The sequence below is a fragment of the Leuciscus leuciscus genome, assembly GCF_965113295.1.
Source record: "Leuciscus leuciscus genome assembly, chromosome: 3".
Lineage (NCBI taxonomy): Eukaryota > Metazoa > Chordata > Actinopteri > Cypriniformes > Leuciscidae > Leuciscus > Leuciscus leuciscus.
Window position 1 is genome coordinate 59,498,219 of NC_138727.1, and position 17,093 is coordinate 59,515,311.

Consider the following 17,093-nt stretch of genomic DNA (forward strand, 5'->3'; position numbering starts at 1 on the left):
ACAAAATAACGGCAACATTTTCCTATTTACATGTTGTGATTTGTATAGTCACAGTATACGGTTAGGAAATGGTTGTGTCTCATGTGATCATGTTATTTGTACACGCTGTGACTATACAAATCACAACATGTAAATAGGAAAATGTTGGCGTTATTATGTCACTTATTGGGAGCAGTCGGGCCATTATTTTTTTTATTTTTTTTACAGATCGGGCTTTGGTTGGACTCGGGCTCATTTAGCTTCTCTCATTTCATCGTGCCCATAATATACGTGCAGAGCGCAGGCTACTGTATGAAATATTGTTATATTGATAATATTATAAATATGCAACGCAATATGCGATTCGCAATATGCGAATGTGCAATGCATTAGGTGACAGTTGACCATGGAGAGCATCAGGGAGAAGTTGGAGCGTGGGGAGTTACTAAAAGTTCCCAATACTTCAGGAAAAGCTGCATTTTGAAGTTTTGATTTGATCACTGAGCCTGAAGCTTCAACAGTGGATGCTATTCTTTTTCTTCACAACACTAGCGAATAAACAGTGAATGAGCCTAACGTTACTCAGTTCAACAGATTATTTTTTTTATTTTTATGTTTTTATTATTATTTAACGTTAGCCAGTTGGCGACGAGTTCTTTGAAACGTTGTTCTTCAGTAAAGTTATTTAACTTCAAAAAAAGGTAGGCCGTAAATCTTTATTTACTGCTGGATCACATTTGGCTATATAATAGGCTATTCTCTACTGCATGCTTATGCTTCTCTGTATTAATATTTGTGGGCATAATTGTCGGTGGTGGTAGTTATGTTTGAGGCCTATAATAAAATGTTACCTAGTAGCGTGTGTGTGTATGTGTGTGCGTCTAGCAGAGACAGCGCGCATCAGAGAGCGCGCATCAGAGAGAGCGCATCAGAGAGAGCTCAAAGTGATATTGATGTTGGTCTCGGGTCGGGTTCGGGCTGAAAAACTGCAGACGTTTTCGGGCTGGGGCCGGATTAGGACTTGAACACCACGGGCCAGGTCTCGGTTAGGGCTGGATGTTTTGCCCCGTGCAGGGCTCTATGCAGTATGCTAGCTGGAGCCGTTTACCTTCAGTCTTTGTGCTAAGCTACTGTAGGCTAGCGGTGGGTGCGTCAGACAGAGTTACGGCACGCACGGAGATGAAAAGGGTATGTACTGTATGGACTTATCTAACTCTGGGGGATACGGTGAATAAGCTAAAGTCCCAAAAAGTCAGCGTGTTCCTTTAACATCAGGTGTCTTCAATAAAACTCAATCATCACTCAATTAATCATGTAATTACCTAATTAACTTTAACACTGCTTCAGTGAAACTTATAACACTCTGACCCCGGATTTCCACCAACTGCGGAGCGGCTGCGGATCGGCTCCGTGCTCCGCTGTGCTTCATTACCCACCAGGTCCGGATTTGTTGCGGAACGGCTGCGGCTATGACTAACAGCTGAAGTCACGAGGACCCACGAGATCTCGTGAATTCACGTATGATCGCGCGATATAAGTGCTGAATTGCTGCGGAGCTCTTCGGCATCCGGCATCCGGCAAAAATAGAAGCTCTGCATATCTGCTCCGGAGGGCTGTGGATCTCCGGAGTCTGAACGCAGCCGTTCCGCAGTCAGTGAAAATACACACATTGACTTTAATGGAAACCTATTGACTCCGCCGCCGTTCCGCAGTTGGTGGAAATTAGGGGTTTGGACTCATATAAACACTGATCAGTGTAATTTAACACTGGGAAATTTGCTGTGAACCTTCTTGTACTTGAGCTGCTGCTACTGAGCTGCTATTATAGAGGCGCCAAGAGCTGCATTTAATATACACATCTTTGCATCTGGAGTGGAAACTTTACATTTCGTTTTGTGTCACCTCAGGTTTGTATTTCCTGTTTTTATCACACATAAACTGAGATGAACTGAGACAAACTCTTTATGCACATCAATCAACATCTGACACATTTTGAACGTGTGAAAGAAGCAACATGTTCGGCAGTGGAAACTTTAAAGTGGCTCATGATTTAACAAACTGAATGACCCTGGTCAATAAAACATTACGCTAAACTATGGATTATAAGGAGAATTTTATCAACTAACTGTAAACATAAGCAAATACTGGTCTGGTGTAATGTGTGCTGATCTGTGATCTGTTATAAGTGAGTTAGTTGAGTCTCATGCGGCGACTGACCGTGGCGTAATCAGAGTAAAGCTCGTTCTTACTGACAGTGACTGAAGCTTCACTGAGAGACTCTTCATGCTTCTGGAAACTGACAGACGCGTACAGGAGCTCATCAGAGGGGATTGTGGGTAGTTCATCATGACTGTTAATCTGAGCTGATCCAGGATCTGTGACGGAATCAGATCAACATCAAGTGTTAAACTGGAGACGAACAGCAGCATCTGAGACAGAAACTCATTGAGATTTTACTGTTGCAGATTGAAGCAGAACAGAGACAATCAAATAACTAATTATTCATTTGTATCAACAGAATAAAATAAATGAACAGAATAAATGATCAAACCTCGTCTCTTGTGTCTTAATTTACACACAGTCAGAGTGAATCCACCAATCAGCAGCAGACTCACACACACACAAATAATGATGATCATGGAGAAACCTGAAAATAAAACACAAAGGCACTAAAGAGAAATCAAGAGAAACACAAATAACTTAATATCTACACAAATATTAAAACTTATTAAAATCATTTTCAGCACTTTTCTATGTAACATAAATGTCTGCTTTAACATTTATGGGTTGTAAATACATTTTAAACAAGTGTGAGTAAAAACATTATAAAATATAGCAGCAATTACCAGGATTCAAGCGCTTTAAGGCCTTTAAGCACATGCGTAAAAAGGTATTTTGTTTTCTTTAGCAATCCTGTAACCACCTATCATGGAAAGCATTTACAGCCAATATAGGCAATTTACTAAAGAAATACATCATTTTTAAAGGTTTTTAACAGGTATGCCGCCACCTAAGAGTGGTATAAGTTTGCATAAATGTAAGAGTGTGCATGCTTCTTTATCTCTTAAGTCGCATCATGTGCTCACCTAATGACACAAAGTTCTGAGCTTTCATTTAGGAAAGATAGGCTTTTGGGTAGACTTGGCCATGCCCATTATCTGCATGAACCTGCTATGGTTGAGTGGAAAAAACTTAGGACAAGTTCACAAAAGTAGATTTCTGAAATAATCTCTGATATTTAACTAACGATTCGATTGACAGCGGCGATCCTGGAGGCAAAGTTGTTCAGAATGAGTTCTACCATATGGTATGACTGTCGTGGGCATTGAGTAATAAACAGACCTTTACGCACCTGAAAAACACAAAGACTGTCATTTCTTTCAAGCTTTTCACAGACCTCTAGAGCCGTGAGTCAAACAGGACCAGCGAGTTTTCGTTCTGATTGGCCTCCAATAACCTTGTCTGATAGCTGCCCAAACCTCATTGGCTGACAACGAACGTATTTTCAGAGATATGCGAATGTCCTCATTCACAACCACAGCACCTTGGACAAGTCAATCAGACTGATGGTTGCATAGATATTGCCATTTTCTGGGGGGGTTTTCCCATCATTTAATGATGCCACCAAGTGTCCAGTCGCTGCATCCTTTTTCAAATGACCACAAACTGAGCCCATATTTGGGTGTACTGAATTTGGTTAAATTATCTCATTCAGCAGTTAAAGCCTTTTTTAATAAAAGTGTCCATGCCCAATTCGAATGATTTGGCATCCCGTCATGTACAAATCAAATCTGATATATGGTACGTTTGATCGCCATAGAGCTATTGGATTACTATGATTCCAGTGATTTTAGACACTTGAGTCTGCGACTAACGGTTTAGGAGTTGAGCAATTTTGTACGTTTGGTCACTGTAATGCTACCGTCAGGCTATTTGGGGTGAGCCTCTGTGACATTGTAGATGGGGTGTGTACTAGCATCCCTCTATGACTTACGTTTGTTCTGCCCAATCACTTTTAGAACAGAAAACCGATTTCTGAAAATCCTAACAATTACAACAAGGTTTCAGCGCTACGCTTCCCTAAACACCCCACACACTCAGACACTTTTCCTGTTTTTGTAAACACTGTTACAAAGACCACAAACTCACATAAAAAGTCAATATGCCCAACTAAAGGAAACACTGATCACCATAATGGTGACCAAACATTATCAGCAAACCATCAACATCTAAAGCTCTGTTAATTCTCAATTAGAACTTGTGTAGACGTCTGACAGAAATAAAGTCAGTCTGGTTAGTAATAAGTGAAGCTGGTAATGCTGTTTGTGGAGTTGTTTAACCCTTTTTTGCTGAGATCTTCACAGATATAATGTCTTCTTTTCTCTTCTGTTGATTTAATCTAAGGCTGTAACTGGAAGTCAGTTGTAGTTCTTGTGTTTAACTTTCCTTCAGTAATTCTGCTTGTTAACAGCAGGTGTTCATCACTAATGTTCAATCATCACTTAATTAATCACTTAATTATCTTATTAACTTTAACACTGCTTCAGAGTTACTTTAACACTCTGTAGAGTGGGACCATATGTGCTCTGAGCAGTGTTGATTTAACTCTGGGGATTTTGCTGTGTTACTAGTAGCGAAACAGTACAGTTTGTTAATCTCTGCATACTTACACATAACTACATTCTACTTTATATGCCTCTGTTGAGTTTCATGTGTCTCAGCCATAGTTTCACATATTCAGATATTTAAACCTTCCTCACCCTCGTTCATGATGACGATCAGATGAGTGTAAAGATAATTCACGTCTCTCTCTAATGTCACTGCACACCAGTATTTCCCAGCATCCTCTGCTGTCAGTCCAGTGATGGTCCCAGTGATGGTCCCAGTGAAGACACTTGCAGTGACGTCATCATTCAGAGTCAATCTGTCAGTCTTGGTCTCTTTCTCTTCTCTCACAGTCTCATTGAGAGTATTTCTATCTCTAGTGGAGCACTTCCCCTTACAGAGAGACTTTGACTTTGATTTATAGATTGAATCATAAGGGCAGAAGATCTCAGCAGATTCTCCTTCACGTCTCACTACTGGAGCCACTGCAAACAAACACAGACATTTAACACACATGATTCTGAATATACTGTATTTAATACAATGAAATCATCTGAATTCACTCACTGAAGAGGTTGAGCTGAATTTTGGTGGTCAGGGAGATGAAAGTCAAATGTGTGTCTCTGGTTTCTGCTCCACACCAGTAAACTCCAGCATCTCTCACGCTCACATTACTGATGCTCACTGTAAAAACTCTCTCTTCATTTCTCTCAGATGAAGGACTCATTTCTGTCACTGCAGATGTGCTGATGTTTTGACAGATGTGATCATCATCCTCTTTGCAGAAATGAACTTTATGTTCCTCTGGGATCTGACAGGTGATGTTGACTTCTTTACCAAGATGAACAGATTCAGACTCCATCTTTGGAAATTTTCCATCTATATATATATATATATATATATATATATATATATATATAATACAATTAGATAAAAATCAGAACAAATACTGGATATGAGATAAAGTATTCCTGGTTCCTCACCGTCTCTGACGAGCAGCTGAAGTTCAGTGAAGCTCTCAGTATAGTGAGACACATTCACTCCACATCTGTATGTTCCTGCATCTGCAGCTTTCAGCTCTCTAAAAAACACCATCAAGACTCCTGCTCTGGTGTCGTCATATAAAGAAACATCTCCATTCTCCATCCATTCATCCTGAACTCCTGGATTCTTCCTCTCTGAACATCCATCTGGTTCTTTACAGATGTATTTTGGCTTGGTTTTGTGTTGAGGATGTTCACACTTGATCATCATAGACCTCCTGAGTGGCCAGTCACTCTAGACACGCCCACTTTATACTTATCAATAATATATAGATTAACAGTATTAATAATGGAGTAACTGTACGGGTGACTGTAGTCCAAAACTCCACATAAATAAACTCCTCCATCATCTGGAGTCACAGCAGAAATTCTCACAGTCATGAGTTTATGTGAGATGTTATTTCTGTCATCAGAGATGCTGAATCTTTCTTTCTGAGTCCAGGTGTCAGTAGTGAAGATCATTTCATCAATGATACCATTTCCTGTTTTGAATATGATCTTTCTAGCCTTCCTTTGATTCCATGAATATGTACAGATGAAAGCAGCAGTTTCCCCAGTCTTTACTATCTCCGTCTTTGACGCTCCACAACACAAATCTGTCAACATTCAAGGTTTTGTTTGTGAACTGGGAAAACTACATACAAATATGACGAAGAAAAACCATAAAAAAATGGATCTGACTAGTTTGCTCTACTCACCCATAATGTGCAGATGAACAGTATTAATAATGAAGTAACAGTACGACTGTCTCTTGATCCAAACTCCACATAAATAAACTCCTCCATCATCTGGAGTCACAGCAGTAATTCTCACAGTCATGAGTTTATTATGTCTGTCATCAGAAACACTGAATCTTTCTTTCTTCTTCGAGGTGCTGTAGATCGTCTCAATAGAGTCTTTTCCTTCTTTGAATATGATTTTGGGATCATTAATATGATTCTGTGAATATTCACAGCTGAAGGTTGCAGTTTCTCCAATATTCAACATCACTCTCTTTGACACATTACAACATGAATCTGTAATTCACATACAAAAATTATTCTACACACAAACACACACACACACACACACACACACACGTACACACACACACACACACACACACACACACACACACACACACACACACACACACACACACACGTATCTATGTACAGTATATGTATACATTAGGCTTTGAAATTATCATAACTTTTTCTACGCTAACTTTGATCTTAAATGACTGACCTTCTTTCACAGTCAAAGTCATATCGATAAACCATTTGCCATAAACACCAATCCGGTAAGTTCCAGCATCTTGTGTGATCAGATCTCTAATGTAGATCATGAGGTTTCCATAATTATTGCAAAATAAAGTAAATCTTCCGTCATTAATCCATAGATCATGGTTTCTATAATATATTATTGTTGTACTCTGTAGCTTTCTCATGTATTTTGCGTTATCTTTGTGCCAAGGCTTCTCTGATCTAACAAGAAGACTTCCTCCAGAATATCCAGTGACACTGACGCATCTCACTGCACCTGTCAATCAGATTGATACTGTGATCAGAAACCTCATGAACAGAAAACAGCATCATTACTGCAGTGATGAAAGAGAAAAGCTCTGACCTGAGATCAGGGAGAAAGTGAAGAAGATGAGGAGGATCTTCATTGTGAGTTGAGTTCAGTCTTCTTTATGCTGAATGTTCTCTGTGTGAATCTCTCTGTCTCTACATCTGTCTGCTTTAGTTCCTTCCTCTTTCTTCAGCTCTTTATCAGTAATGATCAGCTTTACTGGCTCCTCCCACCATCAGCACTGACTGAATATTACATTAATCACACTGAAAGAGCGCCACCTAGTGGAGGTTACAGTGTCTGATACTGAGAGCTCATACAGGCTTCATCTTCTCTATAGAAGGACAAATGACACTGTTCTGCATCATATAAATATTACTCTAGAGGGCGAACGTAAAATGTACATGTAAATGCACTCCCTAGACTAGAGCCTGTATAAACACACTTAGAAATGAAAAAAAAAATGCATCCGATACTTTGGATTCTACATATTTTCATAAATTGTAAGAGACAATAACAGCTATAATGAGCAAACAGAACCATATTTGATTGGACTTGGTTGGATACTTTATGCATAAAAATAGAAATGGATTCTGTTCATCTTCTTCCTTCACTTTGACTGTGGTCGTGAAAACATCTGCATAAACAATGAGTCTGGTAATTAGCAATTATTAGGCCAATAACGTTTCATTCCCCCTGATTCCCTCTTTCTTTTCAAAGATACAAGAGGCAAGGAAATTAAGTGTAATTTATAAATAATTGAAACAGAACTGAATATAATAAATCCCTGTTCTTTATAAACGAACACAATTCAATTACTTTCAATAAAAGTAACAGTTTACTCAGATAAATTTGACATGAACTCATTTTTTCCTCTAGATGGAGCCAGGGGTTTTAATAACACTTCTGATTGTGATTATGTGCCACAAAATGAAAACCATGAACAGGAAATCACAAACACTAAATGAGATCACACAGCTTACAAGAAGAAACTTAAAAGCATAAAAATAAAACACTGTAAATTCATGCTTACAATCTAGACCAAGTTGGTGTCTCACAGGATCTTCTTACAAACTATACAGTTCAGTGTCTTTCCTTACATTAATTCCTAAATGATTTTCACAAAATAATCGTGTGCATCCTGCTTATTTATTCTGAAAGGAGTGTGTTTAATAAAGCAGCATTTGGGATACATTACTTATTCCTAATTTTTCCATTAAAACCTGGCAACCACTCCATTGCATTGTGGGGCGAGTTTCGAACGAACATGCAGTGTTCACTCTTCTGAAAATGTACAAATCTAGTTGAATATACTGTTAGAAGTTGGTCATTTTGACATCCCAGGACATTATAGAGAATGGTGATTAATAGTATAGTGTACAGTTATGTATGCTCATTGTTTATCATAGCCATTTAACGGTGTTGTTTGAGTTTGTAACGATATTGTTAGTAATTCACGAGTTTCAGCACGACCTTTAGTTACATCACTGCTATCGAGCTACAATAAGTTCAATAAAAACAGTCCATACGCTTCGTCCTCTATAACTGCAAGCCTACTGAAGACATAAATCGACTCTGTGTGCAGAACGGCTGTAAATTTAATTCATTACTCACAGAAAATGTTCCTCTCTCTGATCTGTCAGTTCAAATTTCAATAAATTTTATTGAAAAGGGGACACAGCGCCATATAAGGAGAAAGGGGAGGAGTCAAAACGGTGCTTAAACCTCATTGGCTCTTGCATGTATGTTGTTGTGTCATATTTGAATATGTAGGTTCTTTGTGCCAATGTGGATGACAGTGCAGATACAAAAATGACTTTTGATTTCCCTTTTCAAATACTGATTTCAGGTCTTCTAATTACAGAGTACAATTACTATATGAAAACTATATGAAGTGCAGCAGAGAGCAAAGGGCACTAAGAGGTTCGACTTTTAACATATACCTATTTGATTATAATGCACACTGACTGATTTATGACTGCAGTTTGTTAGACTGTTTGCTTAACAGTTTGAGCTTTATCAATTAGAAACAAGATTTTTATTTTCCATATATTGCACAAATTACATTTACATTTACATTACATTTATTCATTTAGCTGACGCTTTTATCCAAAGCGACTTACAATTGCTATATATGTCAGAGGTCGCACGCCTCTGGAGCAACTAGGGGTTAAGTGTCTTGCTCAGGGACACATTGGTGTCTCACAGTGGATTCGAACCCGGGTCTCTCACACCAAAGGCATGTGTCTTATCCATTGCGCCACCACCACCCCTAAATTACAGCGTCTTTGTATGGAGTGGAGATAAATCTATAACCATTGGTAATGGAAAATTATATTCTGTTTTTCTCACACTTGCAGGAGGCTGAAGGGCTTCTTGGTTTGACCTAAAGAAGATAAATAGAGCAAAAGAAAACCACAAGCTGAAGAACATCTCATGCTGATGATCTTTATCACACTGACCTCAGTATCAAACCACCCTGCAAACACAAAGCACTGAGACTCTTACAAACAAGTCTCTTTGTCTTAGTAAAAATACTGTTTAAAAAAGTTAAATTCTTACACCCCTATATTATTTTTTTTATAAAAAAATAATGAAATCAAACTTCAGTTTTTTTTAATTTTTTTAATTTTAAAGTTTGTAGTAAAATCTTCAAACACAACTATACAGACTCATTTATATATATATATATATATATATATATATATATATATAAATGAACTAGATTAATACATTTTCTTTTTCTTTTTTTTTTTTACAACAAAATTAATCATCACTGAACTTACTTAAACTGGACTGTGACGCTATTTTCTTCTGGAAACAAACTTTGTTGCATTTCCTGTTATCTGCTTTGAAACAATCTGTATTGTAAAAAGTGCTATATAAATAAATGTGACTTGACTTGACAAACACAACATCAGAAACAGACATTTCACATTCAGTAATTCAGTTACATCTCTGTCTAGAGCGGGGGTGTCCAATCCTGCTTCTGGAGGGTCATTGTCCTGCAAAGTTTAGCTTCAACCCGGATTAAACACACGCAAACCAGCAAATCAAGCTCTTATAGGCCTTCTGTTGCTCCGCCCCTTTTCAGCTGTATTTTCACAGCTATTTTGCGTTTTTATTAATGAACGGCTCGTTTTAAAATCTTCCCGGTCGACTGACATTTGTTAAGACATCTGCTTTAAACATTACAATCCTCATGATAACTTTCGTTAACTTTACATTAAGTAAATCCACTTCAAAAGCGAATTACTCCTGGACAGCAATGCCATAGAGATATACAGAGCGACCGCAAAAACGGAAGTTAATATTCTAAAGATGGCGGCGCCCTCGTTTCTCTGTCGCATAAGGTCTATAGGCATACTAGAAACTAGAAACTTCCATGCATGTGAGTTGGAGCCAAACTCTGCAGGACAGTGGCCCTCCAGGACCAGGTTTAGACACCCCTGCTCTATACTTACAATTAAGTTTATCTTTATCTGGTTGAATTCAGAAAAGCAAATTAGCATACAACTCATACAGTTACTGTCAGATATTAGCCAGAGATATAATGCTGAAAATTATGAAAAATATGAAAAATAAAAGACAAATTTAAAGAAAAAAGCTCTAGATGTTGCTTGTTTAAAGTGGTCATAATACGACATCAGTGTATTATGTTAACACAGTAAATGTTAGAGGTGAATTACTGAATGATCAGCTGTTAGTCTTTATTATCTTCTGTTCATCTTCTGTCTCTCTGTTCAGTCTCATGTGTCTCTCTGTGGGTTTCCTGGGTAAGTTTGTTTAATTAAACTGAACTGAGACCCTCAACCTTCACATGTTTTCTGTGGCTTTGAGCTGGACGGGAAAAAAACTGCCTGTTCATCACGCAAACACAAAAACACCTCCAGGCTCGTGAGAAACTTTCTGACAACAAAACGATCTCAAAATAAAATGTCATTTTCAAATCTTTGAATATCACAATAACGAGTCTAATATTTAGACTTTAAATTACCTGGGCTTTTGGTAGTTAGATTAAATGTGAATATTTAAATCAGTGAAAATTTAAATAACTTAAATTAATAAAATTATATTCATATTCAGATCTCTTTTGTAGAAAGTACAAAACTTTGTTGAAGTACAATAAACTTTTCTTATTGTCTTTCATGTTGATCATTATGATTATGTTAAATTATGTTTTTCTGGGATCTGGTAACACTGATTTCATCAGTGTGAAAATTATATTCAGTCACTCTATATGTTTATGCTCCTTTAATCAATGCCATGCCATGTCAATGTTTGATATTTCATATATAGTTTATCTCCCTGACTAAACTTTGGAGAAATAAACAAGAAAGGATAGTAAAAAAAATATATTTTTCAGTGAATTAAAATATGAATCTAGGGCAAGGCAAGGCAAGGCAAGTTTATTTATATAGCACATTTCATACACAATGGCAATTCAATAATTAATCCTGAATCATAATTAAAACAGTTTAGAAAAATAAAATAAAATAAAATACAGTACAGCACAAACAGTCGGACGAACAGCGGCACAGTGCTCATTCAGTAAATGCATAGCTAAACAGATGTTTTATCTACAATAAAAGTATCAGCAACAGCAAAATCAGAAAAATAAACTAAAATAAACTGAACAAGATTGAACTAAAAACAACATCAGCAAAAGTATAGAATCAGTGAGTTAATGCATAAACTTTTAAATGTGCTAAAATAATGATGTTAGGAAAAAATATCTTTCTCATAATCTCTAATTTTGTTTACATCGGCATGAGTATGAAAATCACATTTCATTGGTTCAGACTCATGCCATCGAGACTTCGCTATAAATATTCTCAAAGTTGGAACGCTGTGCTTTAAAATGATACCAAACTTGTGCTGAGGGGAAGCGGCAGTCGTCGAGAAGTGAGCAGAGAAAAACAGCATACCCTTTGAGCCAGTCACCTGGAGTTACATCAGTGACTAACGAAATGGGGGTTTCGCTAGAGAGCCCTATCACCTTTGAATAAACGAGAAAATGGTATGAGAATACCATGTGTCTGTGGAATTAGCATCACGAACTCCGCCCGCCGCCCTCCCCCGAGCACTCAAGGCTGGATGATTGGTTATTGGTTTCCGCCTCCGAATTTCACTGCGCGATCCCTGGGTCAGGTGATATCCACTTGTGTGGTCTAGGAACGTCATCTGTGGCTCAACCTGGCTGATATGCGGGAGGCTGAGAGAACTCGTTTTCTCAACTCCCCCATATCCCAGCCTGGGCTCTTCGGCGGTGCAGTCGAGTTCTCGGCCCTCCAGAAGCAGACTGAGAGGATAAAGCATATCCTCCCTCAGTCTGCTTCCCGCCGAGGCCGCCCTCCTGTGGCTCCCGCCCCTCCTGCTCGGCTCAAGCAGCAGCCTTCACCCGGGCCGAAGCAAGGAGGTGGTCACAGGAAGACAGCACAGAAGGCGGGTTCCTGAGAGGGGCAGCTCAGAGCAAGGGCACAGTTCTTTCCAGGAGCTGGTAGCAGCACCACTCCTTCCCGCCGGTGGAGGGCCAGGGGAGAATCTTTTGTTCTCCTTCCTCCGCCGCTGTCCTCTCGGTCGGTGGCACCTTAAAACTGTTAAAGAAAGAACTGACTCCCCTTCCTCCGAGCCCCAAGAGGCCGCGGATGGCAGTGTGCAACGCTATGCCTCACCATTCTCGCTCCCCTCTGTCGCCAGACCCCTGTCAGAGCAGGACACTGTGGAAAGCTCGTCCTTCAAAGGCCTCCTCTGTCAGGACGCGGAACTTGACCACGGCCCCACACCGGGACACTCCGCCTCCCATCTGGGCCGGTCGCTCCGCATCGCTGCCCCATTATGGGTATGTCTGCAGTTCCAATGACCCTGCTGGTTCAGTTTTTGGTAGCCTGGCTGGAGGTTCCCAATCTATCCCGCTGGCTCGTGCGAACGATCAAGCTCGGCTATGCGATTCAGTTCGCACAGTCTCCTCCCCGCTTCCAGGGAGTCCGCTATACCTTGGTGGGTGGCAATGCCCCTGTCATGCGTGCGGAGGTCTCTGCCCTACTGGCGAAGGGTGCGATCGAGACCGACCAGCCGAGATGAGGTCCGGCTTCTACAGCCCCTACTTCATTGTACCCAAGAAGAGCAGTGGTTTACGACCAATCCTGGACCTGCACGTCTTCAACCGAACACTTCACAGGCATCCATTCAAGATGTTGACAGCCAAATGCATTTTATAATGCGTTTATCCATTGGATTGGTTTGCAGCGATCGACCTGAAGGGCGTGTACTTTCATGTCTCCATTCTTCCTCGACACAGACAGTTTCTACGGTTTGCTTTCAAGGGGCAGGCATATCAGTACACGGTACTCCCATTCGGGTTAGCCCTGTCTCCTCGCCTCTTCACGAAGGTTGTCGAGGCAGCCCTTGTGCCACTCAGGCAACACGGGGTTCGCATCCTGAACTATCTCGACAACTGGCTGATTCTAGCACACTCTTGAGAGCAGGTTTGCGAACACAGGCACCTCGCCCGTCTGAGCCTTCGGGTCCAGCAAACTCTCCCCCGTGTAGAGGATCTCTTTTCTCGGTATGGAAATCGACTCGTCGCCATGTACGCGCAGCTTACGAGCGAGCATGCACAGTCACTGCTGAATTGACTGAGTCCAATCGAGGGCAAGAGTGCAGTCCCACTGAAGTTATTTCAGAGGCTCCTGGAGCATATGGCACGACCGATATCTTCACGACCGAGTCCCGAGATGGGCATGACAACAGGGCACCGCAACAGGGCACGTTCCGGGTGCTAGTCACTCGGGCCTGTCGTCAAACCTTCACCCCGTCATCAAACCTCTCTTTTCTACAGGCCGGAGTGCCCTTAGACCGGGTTTCCAGGCATGTAGTTGTGTCAACAGATGCCTCCACCACGGATTGGGGTGCCATGTGCAATGGGCATGGTGTCGTGGGCTCCTGGACAGGACCCCAGCGCCTATGGCATGTCAATTGCCTCGAATTGCTGGCCGTATGTTTAGCTCTGCACCATTTTTGGACGTTGCTGGAGGCACGAACTTGTCTGTTCAGACAACACGGCGATAGTAGCGTACATCACCCATCAGGGTGGTATGCGCTCCCGCCGTATGTCACAACTCGCACGTCATCTGCTCTTATGGAGTCAGAAGCATTTGAGGTCACTTCGAGCCATTCACATCCCGGAAGAGTTGAATCGTGCAGCCGACGAGCTCTCACGACTATGGCCTTATCCCGGGGAATGGAGACTCCATCCCCAGATGGTTCAACTGATTTGGGAACAGTTCGGCGACGCACAGGAAGATCTGTTTGCCTCCCCAGACACTTCCCACTGCCACTGGTTTTACTCCCTGAGCGAGGGGACCCTCGGCACGGATGCACTAGCGCACAGCTGGCTGCGGGGCCTCCGCAAGTATGCGTTTCCCCCAGTGAGCCTTTTGGTTGTGCCTTATTGGCCCACCCAGACTTGGTTCTCCGAACTGGTTCTCCTCGCGACAGCTCCTCCCTGGCCAATCCCTCTGAAGAATCCCTCTGGATGGGACACAGAAAGTTTGAGTATCCTACCACCTCAGGTGGTGGCTACCATCACTTCAGCTAGAGCCTTGTCCACGAGACACGCCTATGCTCTGAAGTGGAACCTCTTCGTCACCTGGTGTTCTTCTCGCCAAGAAGATCCCAGAAAATGCCTGATCACAGGTGGTGAACCTGCAACCGCTGCCCTCGGAAGAGGCAGACCCAGCCTTGGCACTGCTCTGTACAGTACGCGCCCTTCGTGCTTACGTAGACAGAACACGGTGTTTCAGGGCCTCAGACCAGCTCTTTGTCTGTTACAGTGGGAAGCTGAAGGGAAAGGCTCTCTCCAAGCAGAGGTTGTCTCACTGGATAGTGGACACCATTGTCTTGGCTTACCAGGGGCCGGTTTCACAAAGATAGACTTTGACTATGGCTTAGATATAGTAGATAGTCAGACTTCAGATAGACATTTAAATCAGACCGTTGCACAAAGCACTTAAGACTCTTACTATCTTAAGTAGGACTACACTGCAATGCATTCTGGGTAAATTAAGACACTTTTCAAAACAAAAAACATGGCGGATTAAGTAAGCGCATTCAACCGCTCAGTGCAGTTTACCACAGCAGAAAATATGTGTTTGTTGGAGGAGTATAACAGTTACAAGGACGTTTTACTTGGGAAATTGAGCGGAGAATGTAGTGACAAGAAGAAATGTTTAAATTATGAGCCATTTTCCCTTTTCTTTTGGCTGTTTGTAATGTAACTGATTGTTAATGCTGGTTGCCAAGGTAACATGGAGTCTTAGACCTAAGTTAGCCTGGGGGTAAGGTGTCTAATTTTTTATATATGCTATTAAACCAGGCTGAAGCTCAAATTATTTTTAAGTTTTTATTTGAATAAATAATTTAAAAGGCACTTTTACAAACATTTACTAAAATCAGAAAGATTGAACAGAGGTGCTACAGTTTTGCTTGAGAGAGGGTGTGTGTGTGTGTGTGTGTGTGTGTGTGTGTGTGTGTGTGTGTGTGTGTGTGTGTGTGTGTGTGAGAGAGAGAGAGAGAGAAAGTGAGAGAGGCAGAGAGACAAGGAAACAGAGAACAAATAATGTTAGCCTATGCAATCATATCTTTGTGTAGGCTAGTTTACAATAACAGTGTAACAAATTCATAACGGAGATCCCAACAGTTAAATATTGGGTTAAAATAAATCAAACACATTGTAATGGATTCTCCTTGCAGATAAATACACTCACAGAATAATTGCACTCACTCACATCCATACACAATAAATACCACAGGGCTGTCACTTTCGCTGTCGCTGTCAGAGGATGACACGTCTCCAGATTAAACAAAAATCACTGACTAGCCTTAGCTACTCTTGATGACCAGCAGCAGAGCTTAGGTTAGAAGCCTCCAGTCCAGTGAGTTCAACGGTTTTGGCGACTTTTTGGCGACTTTGCTCTCTTTTGACAGCGACATTTCTCAAATTAATAATATTTAATCTTTCTGAGGAGATCTGCTAGCTTGTTTACGGTTTACACAGAGCGCTACGAGTCTGACAGGAGGATGGCTGGACCAATCGTGTGCCGGTCAGTCGAAATGACAAATGATCAGCGTTTGTGTACATTTCTAAGCTTTTTGATTGGTTCTATACAACGTGTAACACCATTTGGAGAGCAGAGACGTTTCAGGGGATACCCGAGAAATGCTCAGAGGTGACGAGAGGAGTTGAGAAAAGCAATATTCATTTCCAGCGAATTTAGTAAAACTTTGTAAACTTTAATAGTCATTTAAATACCTTTACTCAATTATCTGGACTACGAAACTTCAGGAGATTATTTTTGAATGTCTGTTCTTTGAAATTTAGCACAAAAAAAAACAAACAAAAAAAAGAAATCTATTATTTCATTGTTTTTCCACATAATCGGCCCATATCTTAAAATGGAACGTTGCGACTTCCGACTCATTTCGCCAGATCGGGTCACATATTGTTTTTGTAAAATGTTATATCTTGCCTGTTTTGTTTACATTATTTTAACTTTCTGTACAGCACTTTGGTCAACCTACGGTTGTGTTTAAAAGTGCTTTATAAATAAAGAAAATTAAATGAAGGAATGAATGGCCCTCTTCCCTCGAGAAGAGCAGAGCAGAGCAGAGCAGAGCATCCTTAAAGGGACGTAAACAACACCCTCGAGAACTGTGTGAGTGGGCTATTTGCCCAGACAATACACACATAACTCATGTGTGTCACCGTTTGTCAAAAACCTTGGCCACGGGTCGACACACTGCCTGAAGTGTTTCTCATACATTGTTTTTACCTGATTCTACAGTGCTTTAAACACAATCAGTCCCTGAAGACGAAAAGAGGTTGTCATGTTCCCTAGGCGCCTCTTATAT

General features: G+C 40.8%; 1 protein-coding gene across 1 annotated transcript in view; it reads right to left on the bottom strand.

Annotated features, from left to right (window-relative positions):
• The window catches only part of LOC309495541 (polymeric immunoglobulin receptor-like), a gene marked incomplete at its 3' end in the record, with an annotated part of 73,269 nt that extends 65,235 nt beyond the window's left edge, over positions 1–8,034 (bottom strand). The window contains exons 1-5 of the mRNA XM_082165323.1: positions 7,236–8,034; positions 6,855–7,148; positions 6,326–6,643; positions 5,568–6,223; positions 5,152–5,463 (exon numbers count right to left, since the gene is read on the bottom strand). Coding sequence (XP_082021449.1) covers positions 5,152–5,463; positions 5,568–5,838 — 583 coding nt within the window. The 5' untranslated portion in view covers positions 5,839–6,223; positions 6,326–6,643; positions 6,855–7,148; positions 7,236–8,034. The remainder of the gene's footprint in view (positions 1–5,151; positions 5,464–5,567; positions 6,224–6,325; positions 6,644–6,854; positions 7,149–7,235) is intronic.
• Between the last annotated feature and the right edge of the window lie 9,059 nt (positions 8,035–17,093).